We start from the raw sequence: 26656 nt of genomic DNA, 5'->3' as shown, positions 1-26656 counted from the left end.
CAGTGTTTGTCAAACGTGTAAAGTGTACTTGTTTATATAACCGACTAAAACTAACTGTTTTGTTGTATAAGGTGGTTTAATCTGGTTTTTCAACCTGACCTAGCTGATGTTCAGCTGGCTGACAATTTGAACTCGCAGTCTGAACATGTACCCTTCTTCTTAAACCAGACAAGTTTACTGGCTTAGGCCAGTTTAAGATGTTGTTTAAGCAGGCTAGCTGGGCTATGTCAGTCAGAAACCAATGCATAGGCATTTTCCTTCCCCTTTCTCCATATACACACAGTCTCAGCTTATTTTCTTTCTTCGTTTTCTTTCCCCAAAGAAATGCATGTCCTCCCGCAAAGGAAAAATTGTCCTGGCTGACCATTATGAAAATAGACACACCTTCAGCAGGGACCAGTCGACTGTTTCTGGCAAAAATGTATGAATCATCACTCTAACTTTAATTTGAACACTGCCCCTGGCTTTTATTCAGAACTGTATGGCCTGACTGGCTCTTCGACACAAAGTAAAACCCAACCTTTTTTAGCCATATACTACAGGCTGAGGCTGTAGTAAATGCACACAATCCATGATAGTTATTCTCCATTTCCTATGGCGGGATTTTATTTCTGAGAAATGGATGTAGGTTAGCTGCATGCATCTCTATGGCCTTTTATCTTTTATAATGCTTTCCCTTCCTCCTAAAGAAAGCAGATAGTGCATTAGTGTTTCTTCCTGTTGGTCAGACAGCTACCAGTTTCAGAGGAAGTGAGCACATCTTGAAATAAGTCTCTGGATCTGTGTAGGAGGTTACAAATGATTCTTACAGTCTCCAGCACATGGCTCATGCTATGTTTTGGGAGCAATAAATGGTAATATAAATGCTGGATGGTCCTCTTGCATTTACGCATTGGGTTGCATGTGCCAGTCCAAGACACAAACTTTTCCATAGTTCTGTACCTCAAACCACCTCATATGGCAGTAGTTGTTTGGAGACTTACAGCAAATGTCTCATTCTTTACAGTATTTTTACAGAGACTAATAATACAAACTACTCTCTCTGTGTAGACAAACACATGCACGCAAAGTGTCTTATTAGGATTTGTTTAATATGTTAGATTGTAGTGTGTGCCTCCTCACTCAGTAGGTGGTGTTTTTATATAGATCAGACTCGCGTCTGCTCTGAGCTGCTACAAAGTCTGAATGTTTTAAGGAATACACTTTATTTGGTGTGAAAGGAGGGACCCTATTATTTGGTTTGCTAAACAAATAAGTCTATTGATAGTTTATGTGTTGTCACACACTTAAGTCTAATTTATAGTCGTCTGTAAGGTCTACACCATAGGTTATCTGTAGCTCTGCATAGCCTGACGTGCACCTCGCCAAATTTTTTACAGCGTGTCAGTTCTACGCAGGCCGCAAGCGCTGTGATTGGTCCAATAGAACCTCTCCCGTCAGGGAAAAAAAACTGCGTTATAGGTGTTTCCGTTTGCAACGGTGAGAACAAAGATGGGCCACGTTGAGGAGTGATTTAGCTGGAACTGAAACAAAAGTCGCTGTTTATTTACTTCCATCATTGCTGGTCTTCTCAAAACACACAACAAGCTGTTGTTTCTTCTTCGTTTGAACGGCAACTGTGGTTACACGCATTGATACTGCCTACCAGCAGTCTGCATGTGTGTTTGCACGTCGACACGGACGACGGCGCAGAAGTAAAAATGAAAACCGATGTGTATCCTACATAGTCGCGGCTACGCCATAGGACGTACGCACAACTATAATGAGCCCTTTAGGGGAACATCCCCCTCGGGGCCTGCTGTTCTCCGCAGGTTAAGAAGTCTTGATTTCTTAAATTTAACCTAATTACTAATAAATATTTATTGTGAAATAAAATGCACTGATGAGGAGACAATCCTGGGCTATGCTTCTACAGAATGGCGTCAGAAAAAGATGAATTTGTGAATTTTGTGACACGTATGTGCCTCTGTCCCCAGTGAGGGAAAGCAATGGCAGGCATCTATCAATATACACTCATATTTACAGTGACCACTTCATCAAATTGTAACCTCATGTAAACACAGGATATATTGATCACTGTGGCAACCAAGTACAGTGATTAGTTACCATAAAGGGCTCATTATGGTTGTGCGTAGTTCCTACGGCGTAGCCTTAACACTCTTAGCTACGCGTCGGTTTTCATTTATAGTTCTGAATAGGTAGGGGTTCTGGTGGACCAATCACAGCACTTGCGGTCCGTGCAGAATGGACACATAGTTTAAATTTTTGTGAGGTGCGTGTCAGGCTGCGCACGATTGAAAACCATCCATTTTTCTTTTAATCTTACCATTTGGAGTAGATGTAACATCATAACACATTCTGGGTTCATCTTGAGTCGGACTGTAAGTCATGATAAATGAGTTGAATCTTAATTCAGTTATGGCTCTGATAAATTGAGATAATTATTTGTTAGTGATTCAAAACAATAGCTTAAAGGGATAGTTCACCCAAAATAAATAAATTAAAATCTGTCATCCTTAAGAGTGAGAATTTTCATATTTGGGTAAATTATCCCTTTAAAGGATTACTCATCTTTCTTAAAAAAAGGCATGATATTTACTCACCTCCTTGTCATTTCAAAATCGAGAAGAAATTATTTTTTTTGAGGAAAACATTCAGTTTAATAGACTATATTGGACCCCAACAGTATGCAGTTTAAAATTGCAGTTTCAACGCAACTTTAAAGGGCTTTAAACAAGCCCAAATGAGGCATATTGGTCTTATCTAGTAAAACGATTGTCATTTTCGGCAATAAAAATATAATTTTGCTAGATAAGACCCTTATGCCTCTTTGGGATCATTTAGAGCCCTTTAAAGCTGCGTTAAAACTGCTATATTTTAAAGGTCCTGTTCTTTATGTGTTTTTGAAGCTTTGATTGTGTTTACAATGAGCAATATAACATGTGTTCATGTTTCATGTGTAAAAAACGTGGTATTTTTCACACAATTTACTTATCTGTATAGCGCTGTTTTCACTGTCCTCAAATTGAGCTGATGTCTTCCTTGTTCTATGAAGTACCTCCCTCAGAAATATGTATCGAGTTCTGAATGTGTAGCTTGTTTAGTGTGTTGTGTTTCGACAGCAGGTTAGCTTAGTTGGCGACTGACGTATTCCTGTGGGCGGAGTTTAGTCAAAAAACTGTTCTACTGACGTCATTAAAGCAGGAAGTAGAGGGCTGTAGTCCAAACCGGCCGTTCGCTCTAGGCTTTGAGCTAGAACTTTGTGCTTTATCATTTTACATTATTTATGCTATTATAGCAACATTACACACTTACTAGGGTTTAAAAAATGGGATCAGAAAGAACGTGCTTTAAGAGTACTTTTAAAATAATTATATATTTTTAATAGTTTTTAGTTGAAAATTAACAGCCCATGTGATTTCCTTGTTCATGAATCAGACAACAGTGCTGGTGGTTAGTACTAGTAGTAGGTCCTATAACCGTGTTGCTCTATTTGAGAACAGCCTGCTTTGTAAAGACAGCCTAGGGGTTGTCCAGTGGGTGTGTGACTCCAACATAGTTGTCAGATCTATTGGATAAACAGGAAGCTGCTGAGACGACAGAGCTGTGCAATGAGAATGGGAAGTCTATGAAGTATGACAGCAAAAAGAATGCTAGCACTGTAGTTAATCACAAACATATTAACCCACATGTTCAAATGCATGCAGCATTAGACACAGTAACACAGTGGACACATATATTTGAAGAAGATACTCTTTTCTCAGAGTCAGATGTTCTTTTGAATCAGAACAATAACACACTAAAAAGGGTAATGTATAGCTTGTAGATCAAACTTTATACATTGGCCATTCTGGAGTGTTTTTTTTCTGTTTAACACTGTTATGAGAACTGTGCAATGTGGGGCTATTGCCACGCAGTGTTGCATTTGTTCTCGCCAAAAGAAATTTTTCAGGATGGTTTTGTCATTAAGTCTTCATTTTTCTTCCTCATTCTCCACCTCTTTTTAGAGCTTCCACCCATTCGTCTATCCAGCATGCCTTCCGTTTAGCTCAGCTCTGTTTCCCGAGTGTGGCTTGGTTGACCACCCACACATGCAAAATGTGTCTGTTTTCTGACTGAGTAGGCAAACGAATTCCCAACGTCTCTGATGAGTGTGGGGCGTTGTGAAGCATAGACAAACATAATTGTGGATGGTATGGTTTTGCACTTTCCAGGAGTGGGGACATATAATAGTCCCATATATTTAGCTTGTTGCTGAAACTTTTAAATAAGTGTGCAGTTATATTCTTTCTTTATTCAGAAATCAAGAAATTTGAGAGGCCCAAGACATTGATTTGCTTGAAGCATTTTTTTATTTCAGGAACAAATATGTAAGGAACATTCTGAGAAAATCTAACCATGATAGCTTTAATATTAACTAAGACCGTGTCAAAAATTAAAGTGAAATCAATGATGGGAATCAAACTTTGATGCTCCTAATCTCATAATCAGATTATGAGACTGGATTTCACAGACAGGGTCACCAATATGTTACAGCTAAGTCACACGTTACTCATAGCTTTACTTCATGCTCATCAAATTGTAGTAGTCACACTTGTATTCTGTAGTCTGTTACGCAATATTGGGATATTGAGCAATGTCTGGATGTTACACAATTTAAACGCACAAACTTAAACATGTATGGATTTGGCAGTACACTGATTGCTGTTTTGATAGAAGGGAATTTGCCGTTGCTTATAATAAACTCAACTCAGGTTGACTTTGGGTTTAAGCTGATTGTCATTATAGGGTTGCTCTGGATTGAACAACATGCATCAAAGTTCTGCGTATGTCAGAAATGCATAACAGAGCTGTATTTGGCCCAGTGCACTATGTAATTCTTGGGTAGGCTGTGTGTTACAGTACGATGTGTATTTCTGGAGTGTATCATTACACGGCGAGTGAGAGAAGTGTTATTATTGAGTCAGGACAGGAGAGAGAAGGAGCATCTGCAAAGGGTGACTCATTCTCTCCCAAGGCACATTCATACACATAGGCCTCATGGCTGGCCCATGCACAGATAAACCCAAATCACCACGAGCACAGACCTATCTTATTGGGCAAATGTGCTTGTTATTGTGTCTCTTATGAGTTATAGTGTTGCAGAACAACTGAATATGTAATGTTTTCAGGAGAAGAGAAACATATAGGCTTACTTAAGCCACAGCATTTTAAGATGCACTTGTGGACATTTCTTTGACAAATAAGTTTTGTGACAATTGTTGCTTCGGGTAGAGACAGAAGACCATTACCACAGTCTCTTTTGGTGCCTGTGTCTAATGGCGCTTTTCCATTGCATAGTACCCCACGGTTAAGTTTAGTTTGGGTCAGGTCAGCTCACCTCACTTTGGCGTGGTTAGCTTTTCCATCAGGTTTAGTATAACTTCACAGTGGGAGGGATTATAGGTGTGTCGTGTTATTTGCGCTGCTGCCTACTGCTGTGATCATATAAGAGAGCGTCGTTCATTCCCATAAATTCATTTATTTCTCAGTCTACCACAAAATTAAAATTGGCCACCACAAATAGATGTTTGCACATCGCGTTTATCACTACCTCTGTCTCACATTACAGTTTCTGTTCAAACACCCGTGGTGTCGTCAGTCGACGGCGCAGCGCTGAGCCTCATTGAAGTTGCATTTAAGCATATAATTCTGAGGTGCTTGTCTCGAATGTTCCGCCACAAACTGCAAGTTTGGAAAAAAACTGTTATGGTGTCCCTGATTCTCAACCTGTGGATGTTTTTCATCGCTAAAATGGAGTTTGGGAACTTATAGCAGCAGAGCACAGATGACAACTTGTTTGCTCGAGACAGCGCAAGCTAGCTTTTTAAAGCTAATTACATTATAGCGATGACACTGGTTGTGACGATTCTCTCAGACCAATCAGTGATCTACAGTGTTTTCACGTCGCGTTTAGTATCAGCTCGGGTCTCTTGGAACCCCAACCGAGGTGGTACGAAAAAAGTATCGGGTACTACGTACTTCACCAAATGGAAAAGCTCCCAAAAGTAAGCTAACCCGACCAAAACTAAACCAAACCGTGGGGTACTACTATGCAATGGAAAAGCGCCATTAGTTGGTAGAGAATTGCTTTAACAGGGCAAAAGGTCATGGGTTCGATTCTCAGGGAATACACATATTTGTTTACCTTGTAATGCACTATAACCTGGATAAAAGAGTTTGCCAAATAAATGAATGAATGTAAATGTAATATTAGCAATAGGCCAATACATGTGTCCAGTATCAAGAACATTGGCATCATTTACTAACTGTGACTGTTTGAAGGTGATGGGTTCCCAGATTTATATGGGTCCTAAAACCAAAATGTGTACCCATTCTTGTCTTAGGACAACTTTGATTGATGAACTTGAACTTTGACTTTTTTGATACACTTCAAATGTTGGCGTGTGTGTGCGTGCGTGCGTGCGTGCGTGCGTGCGTGCGTGCTTGCGTGCGTGCGTGCGTGTGTGTGTGTGTGTGTGTGTGTGTGTGTAAAACCAGGGACTCAATAGATGAGTAGAGGAACCAAGGACGTATTATGATGGCATTTGCACAACCGCTATAAGACAACAGTATGTCTATCTAGAAAATGCATCATATTTATGCATCACTTGCATATGTTATCAACACACAAGTTATTTAGCATCTTACACCAGCCAAATTTGGATTTGTGTCGTATGCTACAAATGCACAGTCAAAATGTAATGCCCAGACAACAGTCAGGTATTCAGAGCTATAGATATTTAAATACTTGTCATAAATGTAAAAAAACATTAGTTAATTAACCTGATAAATGTCCTGCACAGTTTCTCATGTTGCCACACAGACCCAAATATGGTAGGAACAAAGCGTACTTAAATTCCAAACAAGCTGGTGTGTCTTCTTGCATAATAATCATGCTTGCTGTTCCTCAAAAGATGTGCAGAAACTCAATAAAAGAGCACAACAGCAAAAAAAATTCAGAAACCCTTTTTGGACCTGCTAGCATTGATGGGAACATGTGTGTTTCTTTTATAAAACATTTTTAGTGCTTGTCTGTTAAAGGGACACTTCACTCATTTGCATTAAGCTTTGTATTGTTAGAACCCCAGTCATGTTTTTGAATGGCCATGCATCATTTCCTCAGTTTCAGCTAAGACAGGAGAAATACAGATTTCAGTGTTGCACTTCTTTCTTTCAATGATGTAAAAATCATCATTTTGCATCATTGAAAGAAGGAAGTCCAATATCTTTGTTGAGGGGGTGTGACTACAAACACTCCTTTTCTCAGTCAAAAAGGCACCAAATTCTAAATGTATGTTACATTTCGACTGCAAATTAGGGATGCACCGATAGGATTTTATGGGCCGATACCGATACCGATTTAAACAGACAACTTCTGGCCGATACCAATGCCGATACCGATATTAAACACTTGTATACAACTACTTTACAGTTGGTCTATTAGCTAGTTTATTTCTGCATCAAATTATTTTTACTGAACATGGATTGGATCTAATTAACATTCAACTGACCAACATAATAAGAGAGGCACAAATTAAGCTAAAACAAATATAATAAGACAGCATGACAACCTTCAAAGGTGGTTTTTGCTATTCAGCATTTATTTTATTAACAACATTAACTCATTTTTTACATATAATGGATTCCTTTATGCAGTTAATTAATAAACAATCGGTATCGGTCTTTCTCGTGCTATTGCCGATATGCCGATGGTTTCAAATTCATCAAAAATCGGCCGATAAATATCGGCGGCCGATACATCGGTGCATCACTACTGCAAATATGACATACTTTCAATAAAGATGAATGTTTCTTTGGGTGAAATGCTCCTTTAAATACTGCATACACTGCTGCTGTTTATTTTATGGGTTACAGATTATACATTCATAAACCAATCAGAAGTTAAGTTGGCTGCTCATGTTTGCTTTTATAGTAAAACATTGTAGCTACAGAAGAATAAACTGTAGCTAGTTACTAGTTTAAAGCTATGCTGGTTCAGATGGGTTTAAACAAACAGGAAGTGTAGATTTTCATGTCTGATCCTTTGTTTTTCTCCAGGGGTGCTCCCAGAGCCCTTTGGCTTTAAAATGATCACTTCATTGTTTATGAAAGGAGACCAAGCTGAGAAAAACAACCTCCTTCAGTATGTGTGTGTGTCTATACCCATGTATATAGGCCATTATCTAAACCCTGATGTCTTTGGAGAAGATCAGAGACCACTTGTATCCCCTTATACGCTTATAGATTACAACACTTAATGGGAGTTAGAAGATGGGACACAGTAATGCTCATTTATTTTAGATGGAATTAGACAGCACTGCAGGCGCATTATTGCAAAACATGCATGGAATTTGTTTGACATAAATAAACATCTTTTAAGGTCTATTGGAAAAGCTAAACACTCTTAAATGCCTTTTAGATTAAAGGTAATACGATGGAAAGTATGAGCAGCCCATGATCTTGTATATCAGGGCATAATGTATGGAGCTGTATAATGTATTGGGTGGGTAAAGCCATTGGCTCACTATACTTCTACAACATAGGGTTATCGAGTGAACTATATAAGCCTCTTAATGTCCAGCTGGGGATTAAACACTAGTTTTTAGATTTCTAGACACAAAAACTTGCCTTTAAGCTGAGATGATCCACAGGATGTTTGATATCTTTCACTATTTAAAACAGTTCATAGTTGCAGAGATTTTAGCTTATAAGAGTGATCACTATCTCTACACGATCATAGTCAGCATGCCATGGATTTTGGAGCTTGCTGATTCTTGTTTGATGATCTCTTTGTGTCAGTACCAGTATGTTGTTTTCCGATATGCATGTGGGCTATATGATCATCCATAACATGGGAGTTTTTCTTAAACTTCACTGAAATGATTTGCTTTGAAGTCATGAAAGTTCATTTCCTGTGTTATGGTTCAGTTGTGTAAAGACGGTATGGAGGCTCCTTCTTTATTACCGATGTTAAAAAATAACTAGGTCAGTACAGCAGAACGAATGGGCTGGAGTGGCAACACAGAATTATAAAATAACTTTGCTTTTTAAAGAAAAAAGAATGTTTTCATTTGTTGCTAGATTCTAGTGAATAATATTTTTTTATCCTTTATAAGCAGCCTTTCTCTTGTGCAAAGACATTTTTTTTTCAGATTTTGTTAGCATTTTTCAGCCAGCTGTTGTAAACCCATCTGACTGTGTTGAATTCAGAGGTGGTGATAAGTCTCTTGTTCAGAATGCAAAGTTAGGCAAACAACAGCGTGCCTCCACCGTAAGCCTCAACAACTCTTAAAATGGCCAATAAATTAAGAGTTTATTCCTCTACTGCCTCCCTCACTTCCTCAGTCACTTGTTGTTATTCTGTGTGGAGGCAAGTGCTGCAGGAAATAAGGGTCTTATTGCGAGGACATAATTTAGTGCCTGAAGAGAGACACTGTAAATTGATGGGAGTCGAGACTTGACAAGAGGGATGGACTGCTGAATTAATTTCTGTATTTATTGTACAGCCTAGTGTTGCACGATATGCCCTATAGTGAGATTGTACTATAATAGGCAAAGATGCCAACTATCGTCATGAAGGCTAGCACTATATGGCTACCATATGGCGTCGATATTTGATATAGTGTTGGGCGATATGCCCCATTTTGAGATCGTCCTATCGTCAGCCTGTGAGATCGGCGATACACGATAGTATCGGGGGGCGGGGCAGTAGTTTACTCATTTATTTATTTGTTCATTTATGACAAGACTTGATTGGTGGAAAAAAGAACAAGAGCAACACCGTCATGAATGCATCTTTCTTAAAACTAATGCCATTAATCTGAGTGCGTCATTAAAGCCCAGACGCTCTTTGCGTGCCAGAGAGCGAGAACAGGACACGCGCTGGTTTTAACCCTCTGCGCGCTAACAACCTCTCTAGTGCAAGGAAATGTCAGAGATAGGGCTGCTCAATTATGGGAAAAATCATAATCCTGATTTTTAACACGATTACTTAATGACTGTAAAAACATGCACCTGCGCAGACACACGCAGCGCACATAAAAATAATTAAATGCATTTGTTTAGTGCTGTTGCAGAAGGTTACACGTGTCAAGCAGTGGTGCTCTCAGAGGTGCCTTTTTAAACACACTGGTCCAGCGGAACACAATCATATTTTAAACACGAGGGATGTATTGCTAAAACTCCTTGAAAAGCATATCATAAACAGGATTACTATCTGACTTCAAGTTCAGACAGAGCGCAGCTCTGTGCAGCGGGTTATATTTTAAACAAAAGGAATAGTTTGCCTCAGCTCGCATGAAACGCTAGCCTAGAAATCTAGACGCACCCTAGCGGCCGCAAAATATATTTGCTGCCAGGGTTTAGTCTAGGCACTCACAATACACTTAACCGGTCCAAAAACCAAAATTTGGTCAGGCCAATCACATCGTGTGTAGCGTCTGTGGGGCGGGCTTAACATGATGACGACAGAGCTGCAACGGTTCCTACTTGAAAACAGAGAATGGCTGCTGCTGCTGGCGAACAGCTATCTTTTGAAGCGGCTTTGGCCGCGACTCTGGAGGACTTAGACTTATGTTTTTCTTTGAGAGAAGAGCAAATAAACCCTACTGAAGTCCTTTTTAAGCAAGAAAGATGTGTTTGGAGTTTTGCCGACTGGTTACGGTAACTACGTCACCTTCTTCGTTGCTCTGATCCGTCATAGCGCTATCCTATTGCGTGCAGAGGCATTTTGAGGGACAACCTTATATCCCGCCCCTTGCATTGAGCCGTTTGTGTGAAGAGTTGCCAGACCTTACATCTTGATGTAGGTCTGGCTAACCAGGCTAATGAAACGCATTAAACCGCACAAATACATAAGGATTACTACTTCAGTTTATGTTTAGACTTCGGACAGATGCGAGAGCGCGTGCATGTGAGACAGAGGGAAGCGTAGCTGGATTTAGGTGCTAGAACGAGTCCGAGACGCGCGCATTAAGTGCATCTGCGTGCAAGAAGGAACTCTCTCTCTACACAAGCTCTCCGCGTAAAGTGAAGCACAAACCCTCATGCGAGGAAAAGCATGCAAAACTATGATGATGATGATGATAATAACAACCATTCGCCAACTATCGTCATGACTATCGCCATAAAAGCCTGCCATTGGCGATATGTCGGACGATCGTCGATACACGATACTATCGTCTATCGGCACAACACTAATTTGATAGTATCGTCTATTGGCAAAACCCTAGTACAGTCATATTTCATTTTTTTTCCATGTGTTAACAGTGTAATTGAGACGTGGTATTGAACAGAAGATGGGCCAATCATAGCATTTGCTTCAGTTCTTGATACCCTGAAAGTGTATTGAATGTTTTTTTTTAGGAATTAGATTCTTTACTTAGAGTTGTATACTTTCTGCACCATTAACATCACCATATAGAATTGTATGACGGTAAATCATTGTCAAACCTTTTGTCACTGTTGTCCTAGGGTAAATAAATGACAATGTGTTATACATTTATTGCAATTACAAAAAACCCTGTGCTTAATGCTCACATAACACACACCATTTCTGCCATCTTATGTTAATGTTTGGTACCTATAGATTAGTATTGAATCCCTCATATCTCTAAAGTGTCTTTAGTTTTATTAGATTTAATATTTTTTGGTGAGAAGTGCGCCACAAGTATTTCCACTGTACCTCTATCTGCATACATGATATACTGATTCACGACCTCGGGAGCAAGGGAACGAATTGAGACACAGGGATACTGAAATACGTTCACACCGCAGACATGTTGCTTCAGACAAGCACGTGCAGGTCGCGTTTTCTGTTTGTGTCATCACAACATTTTAGCCACATTGTTTCTGTGATAAATGTCTTTCTTTTGGGACATTTTCGGATAAAAATTTTCGTGGCCGAATATTCTGTGCATTAGTATATTGAAAAAGCCGTCAGGTTCAAGCAAAAGCACAAGACATCTCTTTTAATAGTTTTTAATAGCGTACTAGTTAGGGATGCCACAATTTTCAATACATTATTGAACCGTTCGGTTCGACCCCCACGGTCCAATACGCGCATGTGAATTGCAGTTTTCGGTTTATCCATCCAAATCTGTCAGTTTTATATTCCCTGCACTTTTGTTAATGTGCGCGTCCGCGTGATCTGCACGCTTAAAGACGCCACAGCGAGTTGATATACACTGTGCGCTAGCTGCGTTAACTCTGCTTGAACTCTGCTTGCAATGCTGGTGTCAGATTTGATTCGCGTGCACACACACCCAACAGAAGTCTGTCTTTTTAAATCTGAGGTGTGGATTAATTATTTGCGCGTGTAGATTACATACAACATCAATGTATTAAAGATGCAAATCCGCGTGGGGCAATGCGAATGACGCAAATTGGGCTTGTTATTGATGCAAACGCGCGTTATGTGCCTCAAACACGTCTTCCGCGCAAGTTGAAAAAGTTCAACTCAAGAAGATAATGCGCCTGATGCTAAAATAAATCCCACCCGTAATCTTGATTGAGGAACGCAAAAAGAACCGAAATATGTATTGAACCGTGAACTAAGTGTATTGTTGCATCACTATAGTACTAGTGTATAACATGTTTAACATAAAATTGGGAAAACACTGAAATGCAGGCTTGAGGACAGATCTGACTTTTAAAGCAATTGTGAGGTCATCTTTCAAAAAGTAGGACCTTCGCTAAACTTTTAGGTCAGATTGTAATCCTGTGTTTATGTGTTTGGAGATAGCAAGGGATATTCCACCTGCTGTTCTTTTGTATTGGTCCAGATGTCTCTTGCTGTGACTCATTGTAGGATCATCCTAAGCACCTTTGGGACATGACATTGTTAGACTAAACATCTGGTATTACCTTATGGTGCTTACCGTAAACCACTATGCCTTTAGCATAAGTTACTATTTAAAACTGTAAAAACTGATTCAAGTCATACAGGATTCATGCCAGTTGTTTCATTTGGAGTTTACATCCCGACCACTAGATAGCATTCTTCTTATCTCTGAACTTACACAGTGATAGGAAGTACTGGCATAGGGGCATGCCACAAATGTTTTGCTAAAGTTTGCATATGGTGGTGTGTTCTAAAAAATGACCGCTTTCCTACAATTATATCCTATTATATTCCTAAAATAAAAAAATCAAAAAATATATTGCCTTGTTTTAAAGTATCGCAACATTGTGCACCTTAACTCATGTATAGTGATACGATTTTTGCCTATACACACATAATTTAGTGTCAAGCTTCACAAAATAATGGAGATTCACAAAATAAGTCTAATGACAGTCTTTTAGCCGACAAATAAAAATAGCATTAAAATAACAGCAATATTCATGATATTTTGATACATTTTTGACTAATCGTAGTATACACAATATTATGTTTGTGAAATTGTTTAGTATGATTGTTTGCACTAGAATAATTCGATAATGGTTAGACAAATATTCAGAAATGGACAAACATTCATAAAGACAGGGTGTGTGAACGTTTCAGAGCTGTTTTTCTATTACTGCCGATCAGAGGTCTAGACAGTCGTCTGTGGTGTGGGACTGACTAGTGTTCCTCTCCAGACTCGCAGAATATGACAGACTACTAATCACCACGGCAACTTCTTCAGAACTAGAACCAGAACCAATCATTTACCCCGAAACATTCAGCTCACCCGCTGCTGCATGTTGAGCTGTCCAATCAAACGCTATATTCAGTTTATGAGATGATGAGGATCTGTGTGTGATATGAATCTCTTTACATGGTGTATTTTTGGTTTTGTCTAGAGGAAATGTACATGAAAGCTGTTTGGGTGTAATAGTAGTAAGTGTTATTGGTAGTTGATGATGGATATCTTGAGTAGGAAAATATCCAATGTGTTGCCCACGCAGTGTAGTGCTGCGGTGCAGTTTTATCTGAGCACATGACAGCCATTAAAATAATTTTGTTGTTGAATGTCAATAAATAAAATGTCGAGAAGTTCTCAGCCATGACTAAAATGTAAATGCATGTTTATTTAACACACATAAATGACAATTAAAGACTTCAGAAATGTGAACACAAGCTTCTATAGCAACAATGAGAGATGGGAATTTGACCTTAACATGAAAACATATTATTAGGGGCTGTTATGAGGAAACTGGTGAAGTGTTAAGTCTAGGTTTACTTAAAAAAAAAAAACAGTCATAGGAGCTGCTTGTCTCAAACATTTTCCTTTGCACATATTCTCACTTTAACATGTTTTTATGGACTTGTCATTTTAGCCATTTAATAATATGTTATTGTGTTGTTTTGTCCTATGTTGACTGTCATCTGATAAGTGCTACATTTGTTGTTTCGAGCCAAAGCAATGTTCCTTAATTCCTTAAAGTTGAAATACATTTTTAATAGAAATTGAAACTGAATTTTAACTTTTCAACATACAGCTGTGCATTATTTTTTTGATTCGGTATATAATAATTGATGTGCCATGTTTTTAGGGAGACATGGTGCTGTTGATATAAAGTTCACAATGAGATGAAAGTGACATGATTTTCCATATTTAAAATGTGAACTCTGCATTTATCCCTTCCCAGTGAGTAGTGAACACACGCACACATCCAGAGCTGTGGGCTGATATCACTGCAGTGCCCAGGGAGCAATTGGGAAAATGTGACTTGCTCAAGGGCACCTCACTCGCAACCCATCGGCCGTGATACTCGAACCAACGACCTTCGGGTAGAAGCCGACTCTCTAACTAGTAGGCCATGAGTGACTGCCCCAGTGCTGTCTTATACGATTGCATTGTTATACAGATCCACATACAAGTGCGATTAGATTTTTTTAAAGGGGACATTTTACAAGACTTTTTAAAGATGTAAAATAAATCTTTGGTGTCCCCAGAGTATGTTTGTGAAGTTCTAGCTCAACATATCATATAGATGATTTATTATAGTATTATAAAATTGCCACTTTGTAGGTGTGAGCAAAAATGTGTCGTTTTTGGGTGTGTCCTGTTAAATGTAAATGAGCTGATCTCTGCACTAAATGGCAGTGCCGTGTTTGGATAGTACAGATAAAGAGGCTGTATTATCCCTTTCTGACATCACAAAGGGAGCCAGGTTTCAATTATCTATTTTTTCATATGCTTGCAGAGAATAGTTAACCAAAACTAAGTTACTGGGTTGATCTTTTTCACATTATTTAGGTTGATAGAAGCACTGGGGACCCAATTATAGCAGTTAAACATGGAAAAAATCAGATTTTCATGATATGTCCCCTTTAAAACTTCTGTCACTTTAGAACCAGATCTTATGGGTGTCAAGGAGCCATTATGTGCCAGATTTGAGTAATTTATAGTAATTTTACTGTTATGACTGACATTGACTTTTTAAACTGAAAGCCATCTGGGGGGCTGAGCGGACACAGCCAAAATCACATCACTTAGATAGTGATCTGATTTACCGTATGCCACATGACCTCAGGAAGAAGGGAAATTTCCCTGAAGGGTGTCTAAACACTGATAGGAAACCGTTTTAAATCAGGACCAATTATTGTGCCTTGAATAAGAATAAATGGAATTGAATGCGGCCATTTTAATAGTAATAAATAATCCTAATGAAATATTGTTACATTTAGGCATTTAAAGTCCAAAGTGACTTACAAAGGTGAGGAAAACAACAAAGTGGTTATTTATAGGGAAGCAATAGTATGAGAAGTGCCATACAAAGCAACTCTCATCTTACAGTTTTAGCATTCATTAAATACACAACCTGTTAGGAAAAGAGGAAGGATTAGTTTATTTTTTTAATAGGCAAAGCTTTTAACATTGTTCCTGTCAAGTCCTCGTCAAAATGTTTTTTTTTCAATGTTTTAGGGTGGCTGATCAGACTGAGCTCAAAAGATCATTGCACCAGCAAGGAATAGTGAAGGTGAACGAGAAAGTGATTTTTTTTGCCATTTATTTCATTCGCTGAGCACAGAATTCTGGGTGGGGTGTAGGTTCGCAGCAGGGATTGTAGGTATGTAGGTGCAAAGTCTGTTGCCTGATTTCGATGCAAGCAGCAATGACTTGAACTTGATGTGGGCAGCGTTTGGCAGCCAAAGAATAGAGATGAAAATAAGTGTGATGTGCTCTTGTACTCTTTTTGAAGATCAGTCGAGCTGCTAAATTTTCATTTTTAGGGGTTTAATTACCTGTGCAGGAAGACCAGCTAGTAGAGCTCTGCAGTAGTCTGGTCTAGGAATTACAAGGCCTGCACAAGGAGATGTGCCGCATGCTTGGTAAGGTAAATCCTGATATTGTATAAAGCAAATCTGAAAGACCATGTTGTCTTTGCGATGTGATTAGTGAAGGACTACATTAAGGTTTCCAGCTGTCCTGGTTGGTTTTATTGTTATGGTGCCTGGCTGGATGGTGAAGTTGGGTGGGCTGGAAAGACATAAGGTTCAGTCTTAAGGCCAAAGTATTGTCAATTTTTACGCATTGTGGCGCATTTTTTGTCATCAGAAGAGTACACGTGTGCTTTATGTGCCTACAGGTGTATGTAGCCCAGGAGATGCATTGAATTTTGTGGCAATGTACATGCATCAAACGTCTGTGTATAAACTATACTTTGCAAGGCTGTGTGAAGTTTTTAAAGACATACCTTACAAAACACACCATGTGTGCATCTTGAGACAAAACAACTTCTAAAAATGGCTGGGTTATTTTTGACCCATAATGGGTAAATATTCAATAGAACACATGCTGGATTAAAAATGACCCCATTCTGGGTTAAAAATTACCTTATGTTTGGTTGATGTTATGCAACCATGGTGTATAATAACCCAGCAGTTGGGTTAAAACAACCCAGCATTGCGTCAATTTGAACCCAGCGGTGTGCTCTGTCCAATATTACCCATTATGGATCAAAAATAAGTTTTTGAGTGAATGTCGCTGATATGTTAAAATTAGACAGGACAAAGTGTTTTTAAATTAAAGCAGTTGAAACATGCATTGTAGTCTGTGACTAGGATAAGCCCTGTTTGGGAAACAGCCCCTTAAAGTTTAGGTTAAAAATAACAGCACCTCGAAGGTCACATAATGAGTTAAAATCCTAAGCTTTTGAAAGGATTCAGTAATTTTGATCATTCAAGTTTGTGCTGTTTGTATCATGGTAGCCATGTTATGTATATTTAGCATCATTATTTACTGCTGGAAAGATTGAAACTTCTAGATTGAGTCCGTACTATGTTTATCATAAAGAAACAAACAGCAGCCGTTGCTGGAAAAGGGAGAGGCAGGAAGTCTGTGATGTCAGACAGGGAAGTGAACGGGAAACAGGCGAAGGGGGAGAAGTGGGCTGCTGGGAGGGCGACAACCTACCCATTTCCTGGCAGTTCTTCTCTTTCTGTTTCCATCAGTACTATGAGAGTACGATTAGAAGATGAGGACCACCACAGCTGGAACTGTGATTTGTTTCTCTCATGTCTGATTTGCTTTAAAGAGTTTTTAAAATATCTGGAACACATCCTGTTTTATTCTGCATTTATCAGAAGACGACACTGCCAAACATGTACTGTGGATATGGAGGTACTTCATATCTCTTATACTTCTGAATAAGTGCCAAGTGTATTAATGACAGTTTTTCTAGATATATGATCTTGGATTTGCTATTAGGTATAGGCTAGGTTTGTTCAGGCTTGTTATATGAATACTCATGTTGTAGAGGTTTTGGGTAGGTGTACATTGGTTGATGTGTTGTGTTGTGTTCAGGTACGGTATGGCTGAAACAACAAATTTTCTTCTTTAGTTTTATTGTAATAATGTATTATTCCTTTCTCCCCCCCCTTTGTAAGTTTAGGAAATCATTAGCATTGGCTTGGGCACATTTTGTTTTCACTCTCCAAGGTCGCTGACAGTCCTAGTTAAAGTACACAAGCCAAATGTTTCACGGATGTCGTTTCTGATGCCACTGTTAGATGGCACTTAACATTCAACTGTGCCAAAAGTTACAGTAAAGTACAGTGGGAAATATGATATAGGTACTTGCCTTGGTCTCTAATGTTGGCAGCTACAGTTAAGTGAAAGTAGATAGAAAAGATACTCGATCTAGTTCCACACACCATGAGTTGTGTGTGTTGTAAGAATGACAGTGGGTTTGATTGTGCAACACTGTTTTTGGGGAAATCTTTGTCATGGGCAACTCATCCGTCTCGTTTCTCATCTGATGGTTGTGTGTTTGGGACTGGAGAATGAGTGAGAGTAGGCCGTCAAAGTATGTTTACGTTGGGCCACAGTTCAGCCTGGCACTTAGGGGTCATCTAGAACAAACACACAGGGAGGTCAGAAAGTTGAACTTATCCCCCCAGGGCAATATGTCAGGTTTGGAGAAGCTATAAGATCTTTACCGATCCAGACCACAGGCCGTACTGAACTTTAGAGAACTTCATCTCTGAGTGTTGAAAGTATTGAGTTAGTAATGATATCTCCTTAACTTGAGGTAATCCAAAGGAGATTTGCAGTAAAGAGGGGGAGGTGAAGGGAAACAGAGTTTCTTGTTTCAGCATTTGGCTTAGAGAATGAAAGGAAGGATATACCATGTGGGGCAAATGTTAAGTGCTCAGGGATTTTAAAAATCACATGACTATTATTAACTCTTATGGTGTTTGTTGGTCGTTTCCTGGTATTGAACGCTTTTCTATATGATATGATTATAGGTAGAGGTTATCATAAACTTTGATAGATCAATATACAGTATGGTCCAGATTGAAAGATATATATGGCCAGTACTGTCCAGTGTCACTTTCAAAATCTGCCAACAGCCTTGTCATTTATTAGAGGCGAAGGGGCGTTTTCACAACACTGCTTTTTTAACTAAAACAGAAAACTTTTCATTTGGCTGTTCATTTACACCACAACAGTATTTTGGGGGTCTGAACACACAAACTTTTGTAAATGGGTTTTAAAATGCAAGTTTTTGTAAATGACACTATTGTTTTTGTAAAACAAGAATTGGTTCTTATACTTGTTCTTACTCTGATTTACGTTCTACATGAGCGTCCACATGCACGAGAATGGCAATTTGCATAAAACACACCCAAACCAGCTCCATCTAAGGGCTTTCCGCAGCACAGTGCTTGTCCACAAAATTTTTTAGAGCAGTTTGTCACACCGAAGCAAAAGAGCTAGAAAAAAATCCATGATGATATTTATTAGTGATGCATCGATGTATCGGCCGCCGATATTTATCGGCCGATTTTTGATGAATTTGAAACCATCGGCATATCGGCAATAGCACGGAAAGGCCGATACTGATTGTTTATTAATTAACTGCATAAAGAAATCCATTATATGTAAAAAACAAGTTAATGTTGTTAATAAAATAAATGCTGAATAGCAAAAACCACCTTTGAAGGTTGTCATGTTGTCTTATTATATTTGTTTTAGCTTAATTTGTGTCTCTCTTATTATGTTGGTCAGTTGAATGTTAATTAGATCAAATCCATGTTCAGTAAAAATAATTTGATGCAGAAATAAACTAGCAAATAGACCAACTGTATAGTATTGTATACAAGTGTGTAATATCGGTATCGGCCAGAAGTTGTCTGTTTAAATCGGTATCGGCCCAAAAAAATCCTAACGGTGCATCCCTAATATTTATTATCGGTAAAGTTCTGTTTTGCTTACTTTTTCGATTTGGGAGGTTTTGCTTGTTGGTGGAGATATGCTGTGTGTTCACCTGAGTAACAGGTATTTGTAAAATAAATTATATGAGATGCGATAACGAAGACTTAATATGACTTTACCAGAGACACATATCTGTATCTAAAATAAAACAGACAAGAGGCCTAGATCAAGTAATTGACGTTTGGACTTCTCATTACGTTACGTTTACATTAGGCATTAAGCAGACTTTTTATAGAGATTTTAAAAAGTCTGGAAGCAAAGCCTGAGGATTTGTCATATAGCCTATATATTAATGTATAATATACTGTAAGTTATAATAATATAAAATAATATGGAAAATATTGTAATATACAACATAATAATGTCAATTATAAATCAACATTATTATATAGGCTACCTTATAATTAGCCTAGTATTTGATTATAGCATACGTAGGGCTGGGCGTGGGCGATATTGGGGGATTGTCAAGCGCATCTCGTCAGTAAAGCCGGTTCCTTGATTAGTAGTAAATTGCCATCAGCTGCTTTTAGATGGAGCGGCATTTAGCACAAAGAGCCGTAGTTCGCTGACAATCGGGGAAATTTCGCATTTATAATCGAGGACTTATCGCCTGCGATAATTAATGTGATATGGCCCAGCTTGTCAGTGAACTACGGCTCTGTGTAGTAAATGCAGCTCTATCTGAAAACAGGTGATGGCGATTTACTACTAATCAAGGAATCGGCTTTACTGACAATCGTATTCGATATATCGCCCAGCCCTAAGCATACGTGATTATTGTGTATGTGTGTTATTAGTTGTTCTTACATCTTTTATACATTTAGAAGAAATTTTGGTGCAAAAGTTTTTGTTGAATCATCACGCATGAAGTTCTCAAAAACTTTGCAACATGAGCACAATTCCCAACAAAGATTCATCCACAAAGTATGTCCTTATCAGGAAACATGCTTGGTGGTGATGACGTTGATGTCGAGAGACTGTGCCTAAGTTTTGCTTTTCATTTCTAGTGAATGCAGTTAGACTTCAAAATTCATAAAAGTTGTGTTCGTCTGTAAAGATTGAACTTGTTGGAAAAAACGTGCAAGTGTCATACACTTTTATTAAAAATAGAGCTTATATTTGTGATAATCCAAAAGTCTAATGGAAAAATGTATAGGCTTTTTGCAAGGGAACCAGTGTCACACTAACTTCAGGGTTGGCTTACAAAAATATGTCTTCCCTGCAGTACTTTATGTAGTACATACATACATCACAATTTTGTATTACATTTTTTAATTTAATATGGATAAAGATATGATATTGACCATTACTGTCTGGATAGTATAACAGTTCTAATTTCTTATTTTCAACAACATCTTTAGTTAATATTCATTCTTTAAAATGGCATCTTTACCAGTCAGTCACATTTGCTAATATCTGCTTATAAGTAATTACACAGCTTTATTTCTTTTCTTCTTGTTCCCTAAGTAGGGGTCAGTTTACAGGGCAGGGTGTTAAGTGGGTTTGGAAAGTTGCAGGATTGACCCCAGACATCATGCTGTGTTGTTTTGAGAGCCAAACGTTTCTCTCTGCTCGTTCCCAGAGAGGTTATTTTGGACACCGCTTTGGGTCTTTGATGGACACCAGGCCCTGGTAATCTCTGATATGAATGGAATGTGTATGAGAGAGAGGCTCCTGGCTCCAACATAATGGATGTCCTATCATCACAAACTATACGTTAGAAAGCACTGAAAACTTGCTTTTATTTTACAGGTGCCGTCTCCAACCAGTCGAAAAGTATTAACTGTGAAATCGAAGTATGTGTTTGTTTGAATATAGCCTGATAAATCATCACACGGGTTGTTAGTTGGAGGTAATGCATGAGGGTATTTATGTTGGGTTGCTGTTGGTTTGTGATGGGTGGGGCTGGAGAGGCCCCCAGGTGCTCTGTTGTTCTGGAATAATCCTGAAAAAAGACCACCAGAAGAGTGTAGTCACACTGATGCACAGGCTTCAGAGGAGTAAAGCCTCACCAGTGTAGTTGTTGTAATGTTTTTACGCTAAATTGTCTTTTAGCCTTTTGGATTGGTGGGAACCCACAGAGCAACTGTTGGAAGGGTGGGGCTTTTATGATGTTCGATTGACTTGGTGGAAGATTCCAGTGTATCAACGGAATATAGTTTTTTTTTCCATTCCAGCCATGGAAAAGGAGAATGTGTCACTTACCTTGTTTATCTGGTGACACAGAGGAGAAAGGAGGCTCATGTAAAGGTGTGCATGATTGTTTTTGTGTTGAATATTATGTTTATTTGTTATGGAGATCACAGAGAGAAATTTTGCTTGATTTCTGATGTGTGTTCTGATGCTGCCTATCGAAGTGATTGTTACAAACACAAAGATCTCTTTTTCTACATTATTTGCACAATGCTAGAATGTAAATAAAGCTATTTGACACATTTTGACATCATGCCATGCCAGACATTCAGTACAGACACTTTCTTCATCCAAATTTGCATACTATAGGTCTTTAATAGCATTTAAAATTACAATAAGCATGTCTTAAATGTAGTATGCAGTACCTTCATTAGGCCTGCATGGTATTGAATAAATATGCGATATATGATTCTACTGTTCAGTGTTGCGATAGCTGTATTTCTTGCGATATATCGTTTACCTAGAGAAATGCCCTTTTTATAAGCTATTTTTTATAATCTTCTATGTAATTATGATACTGAAATAAACAGGTAATCCATATACTTCTGATATAATTAAGTCTCATTCAGCCTAAAAAAACCTTTCAGACATACCATTCTTTTTAGGCACAAGTTCTTTGCTGTAGTTTTCCTTGCTTGTCTCTACTCCTGCCATATTTATTTTCCATTTTCTGCTTTGAGCCGCAAGGTTCACATTTGTGCACGCTGTCTAGCCAATAGTATAACAGTATAAAACCTACTTGGTGGGTATTTAGCAAGGCCCTTTTTGATTGGTCTAATTTGAACAATCTAAGCATGCAACTTAATGATAGACACTTAAAGGTATAGCAGAATATTTCTTTTTCTGGGTGGATCATCTAGACTTGGTCATCCCAGTTGTCAATCATTCTGGTGATATGTTGATGTAAGGCCGTCGTACGTGCTCATCCCTAGGTTCACTTTCTGCACACGCTTTCCGCACTTTCAGGTGTGTATGTGTGGTGAGCTACGGTTTCAACTATTCATTGAAGCTTGCGTTCTCACCATGTTTTTTCAAAATGTCTTGAAACAAGTGTTTACAGTGGCTTCAAATGTGGCTTATCCATCCAGTCATATTATTATATGTATGTGAAATGTATTTGAGCCATTCCCCCAAATCGGTAACATTTGCATGTTATTTTCATTTTAGTTTAAGAGTTCCTGCAGCTGCCTGCTATTGCTCATGTGAAAGGGAAGTTTACCCTAAAAACTTGACAGATTTTTATACAGATTTTAATACTATATACACATTTCCTGTATTTTCTGGATTTATTCTATTAAAGAGACTGAGAAACTATTATATATGAACACTAAAACATTGCAAAAACAACTAATCTAATTCTGGCCTGGTGGCCTAAGACTTTTGCACAGTATTGTAACTTGTCAAAGTTGAAGTTCTTTTTTTATCTTTTTTCAACACTGAATCTAATAACATACATATTTTACTATTTAAAATGGGTATTGGTCAATCTCAGGTACCTAGTTTTATTTTTTTAACATGGTTTCGTAATGTAGGATGTATGCATGTTAGTAACAGGACTGAAAGTAACAGGGCTGCGTTTTAGCAATATTTGAGTTATGTTTAGGGTTTAAGTGCATTAAGCTCCGAAAAAGAATGAAATTGTGACCAAAATATGATTTTCATGATATGAAACTGCTCAATACAAATAGTGAAACCTATTTACAAATAGTGACCTATGGTGCTTGGCCCAAATTATGTAAGATTCACTAATTAAGGGAGAAAGGTAGGTGCAGATCTACCAATGGTTAGCTGATGTTATTTTTCTGTCTTCAGAGATGGTGGAATTTCGTGCGGGAAATGAAAGAATTCCACTTCCTTCAGTGTTGAACTGATTCCCCTCCATGCTTGGCTGGCATAAGCACAAAGGTTTTTGTTTCACATCAGCATCAACAGTCCCTTACTGTTTACATACAGCAGTAATGCTCAGACAAACAAGGAATACTTGAATAGTTGAATCTGAAACACTTTTGGTTATGTCCTTCCTTTCCTCAAAATCCTTTTAAACTGAGTTATACAATTTGCAAATCATACACTGTAAGCATTCTGCACTAGCATATTTTGCTCAGAATTATATTTCAGTTAGAGTCTTTTTATAAATATTAATAATAATAAAAAATTCCATTAAACGATCTGGAGTCTTGTCTCTGTGGAGATTTATGGCTGGAGGGCAGTAGCTGTACCCTAGTTGTGCTGCTCTTGTTTTGGATGCAGAGCAAGGAATTTACCCTTAAGCAACCCTGGTAGCTTCTGAATGAATGGCACATAGCTGACATACTATGGTCAGTCCAGGACCTTATAGGTTTTATTACTTTGCCAAGCTGAAGCTCTTCATAAAGTGTAAGAGTTAGACCGGAGTCATTTCCTGTGTCTTCTTTTTTAAAGTTATTTTAAAAAAAAACCTCTTCCTTCCTTGATACAGGGTGCAATGTGGTGTCTAGGAAGCCGCCGATTTGTGTTGAGCAAAACACTCTGACCACCTTAGTAAGGGACATTTTAGTGACTAAAGCATGTGCTGACGTGTCACGGCCAGTGATCTCATGGACAGAAATATGCTGGCTCACACCTTAGATTTGCAGAAGTGTAATTCATTGTAACGGGACTTCATAGCAGTTTTGGATTAAGACAGTTTTGTCTGCTTTGTATTTCTCTTGTACTATTAAATCAAGTCTTAATTCAAGTATTAATGCATCCAATGCATCTGCACAGGCTTGTGATGAACTATGATGTAATTACAAACAGTATTGGTGGTTATATAATAGTTTTTGGAAGAAATGGATGAATAAGAGTTTTATTGAAGTATTGGATAGGTGTATGGGAAGCAGTTTTATTTAAAGGGCACCTATTATGACCTATTTTGTTATACAAGTCTCAGGTGTGCCCAGAATATGTCTGTGAAGTTTTAACTCAAAATATAATAATCAGAAATATTATGTCCAAAATGCCTCCATTTGGGTGGGAGCAAAACATCTTTTTTCAAGTGTGTAGCTTTAAATTCAAATGACGTTCTGCCCTCACTCCCTTACAATAGACAGTGGGGACTTTCAGTTAAAATAGATCTGATTCCTGTGAATATGTCTGAGACAATAGTACCTCACTATTGAGATATGGGGGACTCGCTGATGGCGGAAACTATGGCAATGGAGAACTGTCAGTGGCCGTGGGCGGGGCTTTATCAATGTGATGTCACATTGATAAGAGAATAAAAAGCATGTCTATTGAGACTGCTTTGGTTTAATGGGGTTTTAAAAAAAGGACTGGGTGGATTTTATTTCATGGTAGGGTGGTTGTGTTTACACATTATGTCCAAACACCTTGTAAAAGTGGATTTTGCATTATGGGTCCTCTTTTAAGGCACTACAGATTTTTTATATTTCTGTTCACTAAACTGCTGCTAACTTTCTCTTACACTGATGACCTCATCTATACGACAACGATAAATGTGATTTGATTTGTTGTACTCGTCCATCTTACTTAGTCTAGATGTCTCTGGTCAAACTTCATTCTTGGGCCAATCATTCTGGTCTTGTATCTTTCCTGACAGGTTTTTGGCTTATTGTTCAAGCTGTGGGCTGAGTTGGTCCATTTGGGTTCTGTCATGTGTGGTTTTGTTTTATCTTGCCTGTCTTGTCCTCCCACATGGTGTCCAAGGAGTGTTTTTGTGGCTGTGATGTCTGATAGGGTCATGACAGGGTCAATGATAGCAAACCTCACTGATTATATACAAGGAACATCATGTGTGGCTAAAATAAAAGGCTGTTATCTGTGCCGGATGAGCAAGATCACTTTCTTTATCTCTCTCTGGTTAAGATCACACAGGATCATTGACAGTGGTTTACTAACAGGTGTGATAGTAGAAGTGCCCTTTTCCTACAATAGTTACAACTACATGTCTGCCTCTCTATGTTATTATACAAGGTCTTCATTTTCTTTTAAAGATTTGTTATTTCCAGTGACATGCAGTGTCCTCTGTAACCTTAATCTATGCCAGTCAGGAAGGCCTAACATGCATGCAATTTATTAGACAATATAGAGATTATCAGCTAAAGTTTTTTGTCTGAATATTTCAATTTATGAGAACTGATGTGTTGTGCTTATCTAAATAAATAGCTTTCAGCTGACAGACATGCTTTGGTCAGCACAAATCCATAACTTTATCAGTGCAGAACAAACCAAATTATGCCAAGCTCTTAATAAAGTGTTTGACCTTCCCTCCTTGCCTTAATAAACTCAAGCGGCCTGTTTCTGTTTTATTAAAAGTTTCTGCAAATTAAATCAAACCTTATTTACTGTAATGATACATTGTTGTGTTCTTATTGCATCATACCATATTTTGAACGAACGTATGCTTTGTTTTTCTGCAGGGAGTCCCTCCAGAGCCACTTCCACTATGTCCCTGTCTGTGCGCCCTACGCGCAGGGTCCTCAGCAGATCCATAACTAGGAGCCAGTCCTTCGCCGGAGTCAACTCCTACGATAAATCCTTCAGGTATGCAGAAATCATTAACTTCATGAGTAGGTTAGTTTGTATTATTTCCAGTCTAAACAACCTGAGAAATGGAATTAAGATAATTCGTCTTTTTAAATAGTTTATATCTTTAATTGTTTATTTTACAAATAGTTTTTCGTTGTTTAAACGGGCTTCTAAATAATTAGCTAATTATATAAAAAAAGACTTCACCACAGATGTAAAGCGCTCAGATGCAAAACCCTCTAAATGCATCTGACACTTTTTGTAAC

At 38.3% G+C, this 26656-nt stretch overlaps 1 protein-coding gene across 5 annotated transcripts in view; it reads left to right on the top strand.

Moving 5' to 3' along the window:
* ripor1 (RHO family interacting cell polarization regulator 1) overlaps positions 1–26656 on the top strand; it is a 64786-nt gene that overhangs the window by 15585 nt on the left and 22545 nt on the right. For 3 of the 5 annotated variants that reach the window (XM_073815745.1, XM_073815744.1, XM_073815746.1), the window contains one exon: positions 26282–26405. In XM_073815745.1, the coding sequence (XP_073671846.1) occupies positions 26308–26405 (98 nt within the window). In that variant the 5' untranslated portion in view covers positions 26282–26307. Of the gene's footprint in view, positions 1–17434; positions 17592–26281; positions 26406–26656 lie in introns of those variants that run through there. The other 2 variants (XM_065283188.2, XM_073815743.1) reach the window with 1 other exon arrangement.

This window comes from Paramisgurnus dabryanus, chromosome 9 (genome assembly GCF_030506205.2).
Source record: "Paramisgurnus dabryanus chromosome 9, PD_genome_1.1, whole genome shotgun sequence".
Lineage (NCBI taxonomy): Eukaryota > Metazoa > Chordata > Actinopteri > Cypriniformes > Cobitidae > Paramisgurnus > Paramisgurnus dabryanus.
This window is presented reverse-complemented; position numbering and strand designations above follow the sequence as displayed.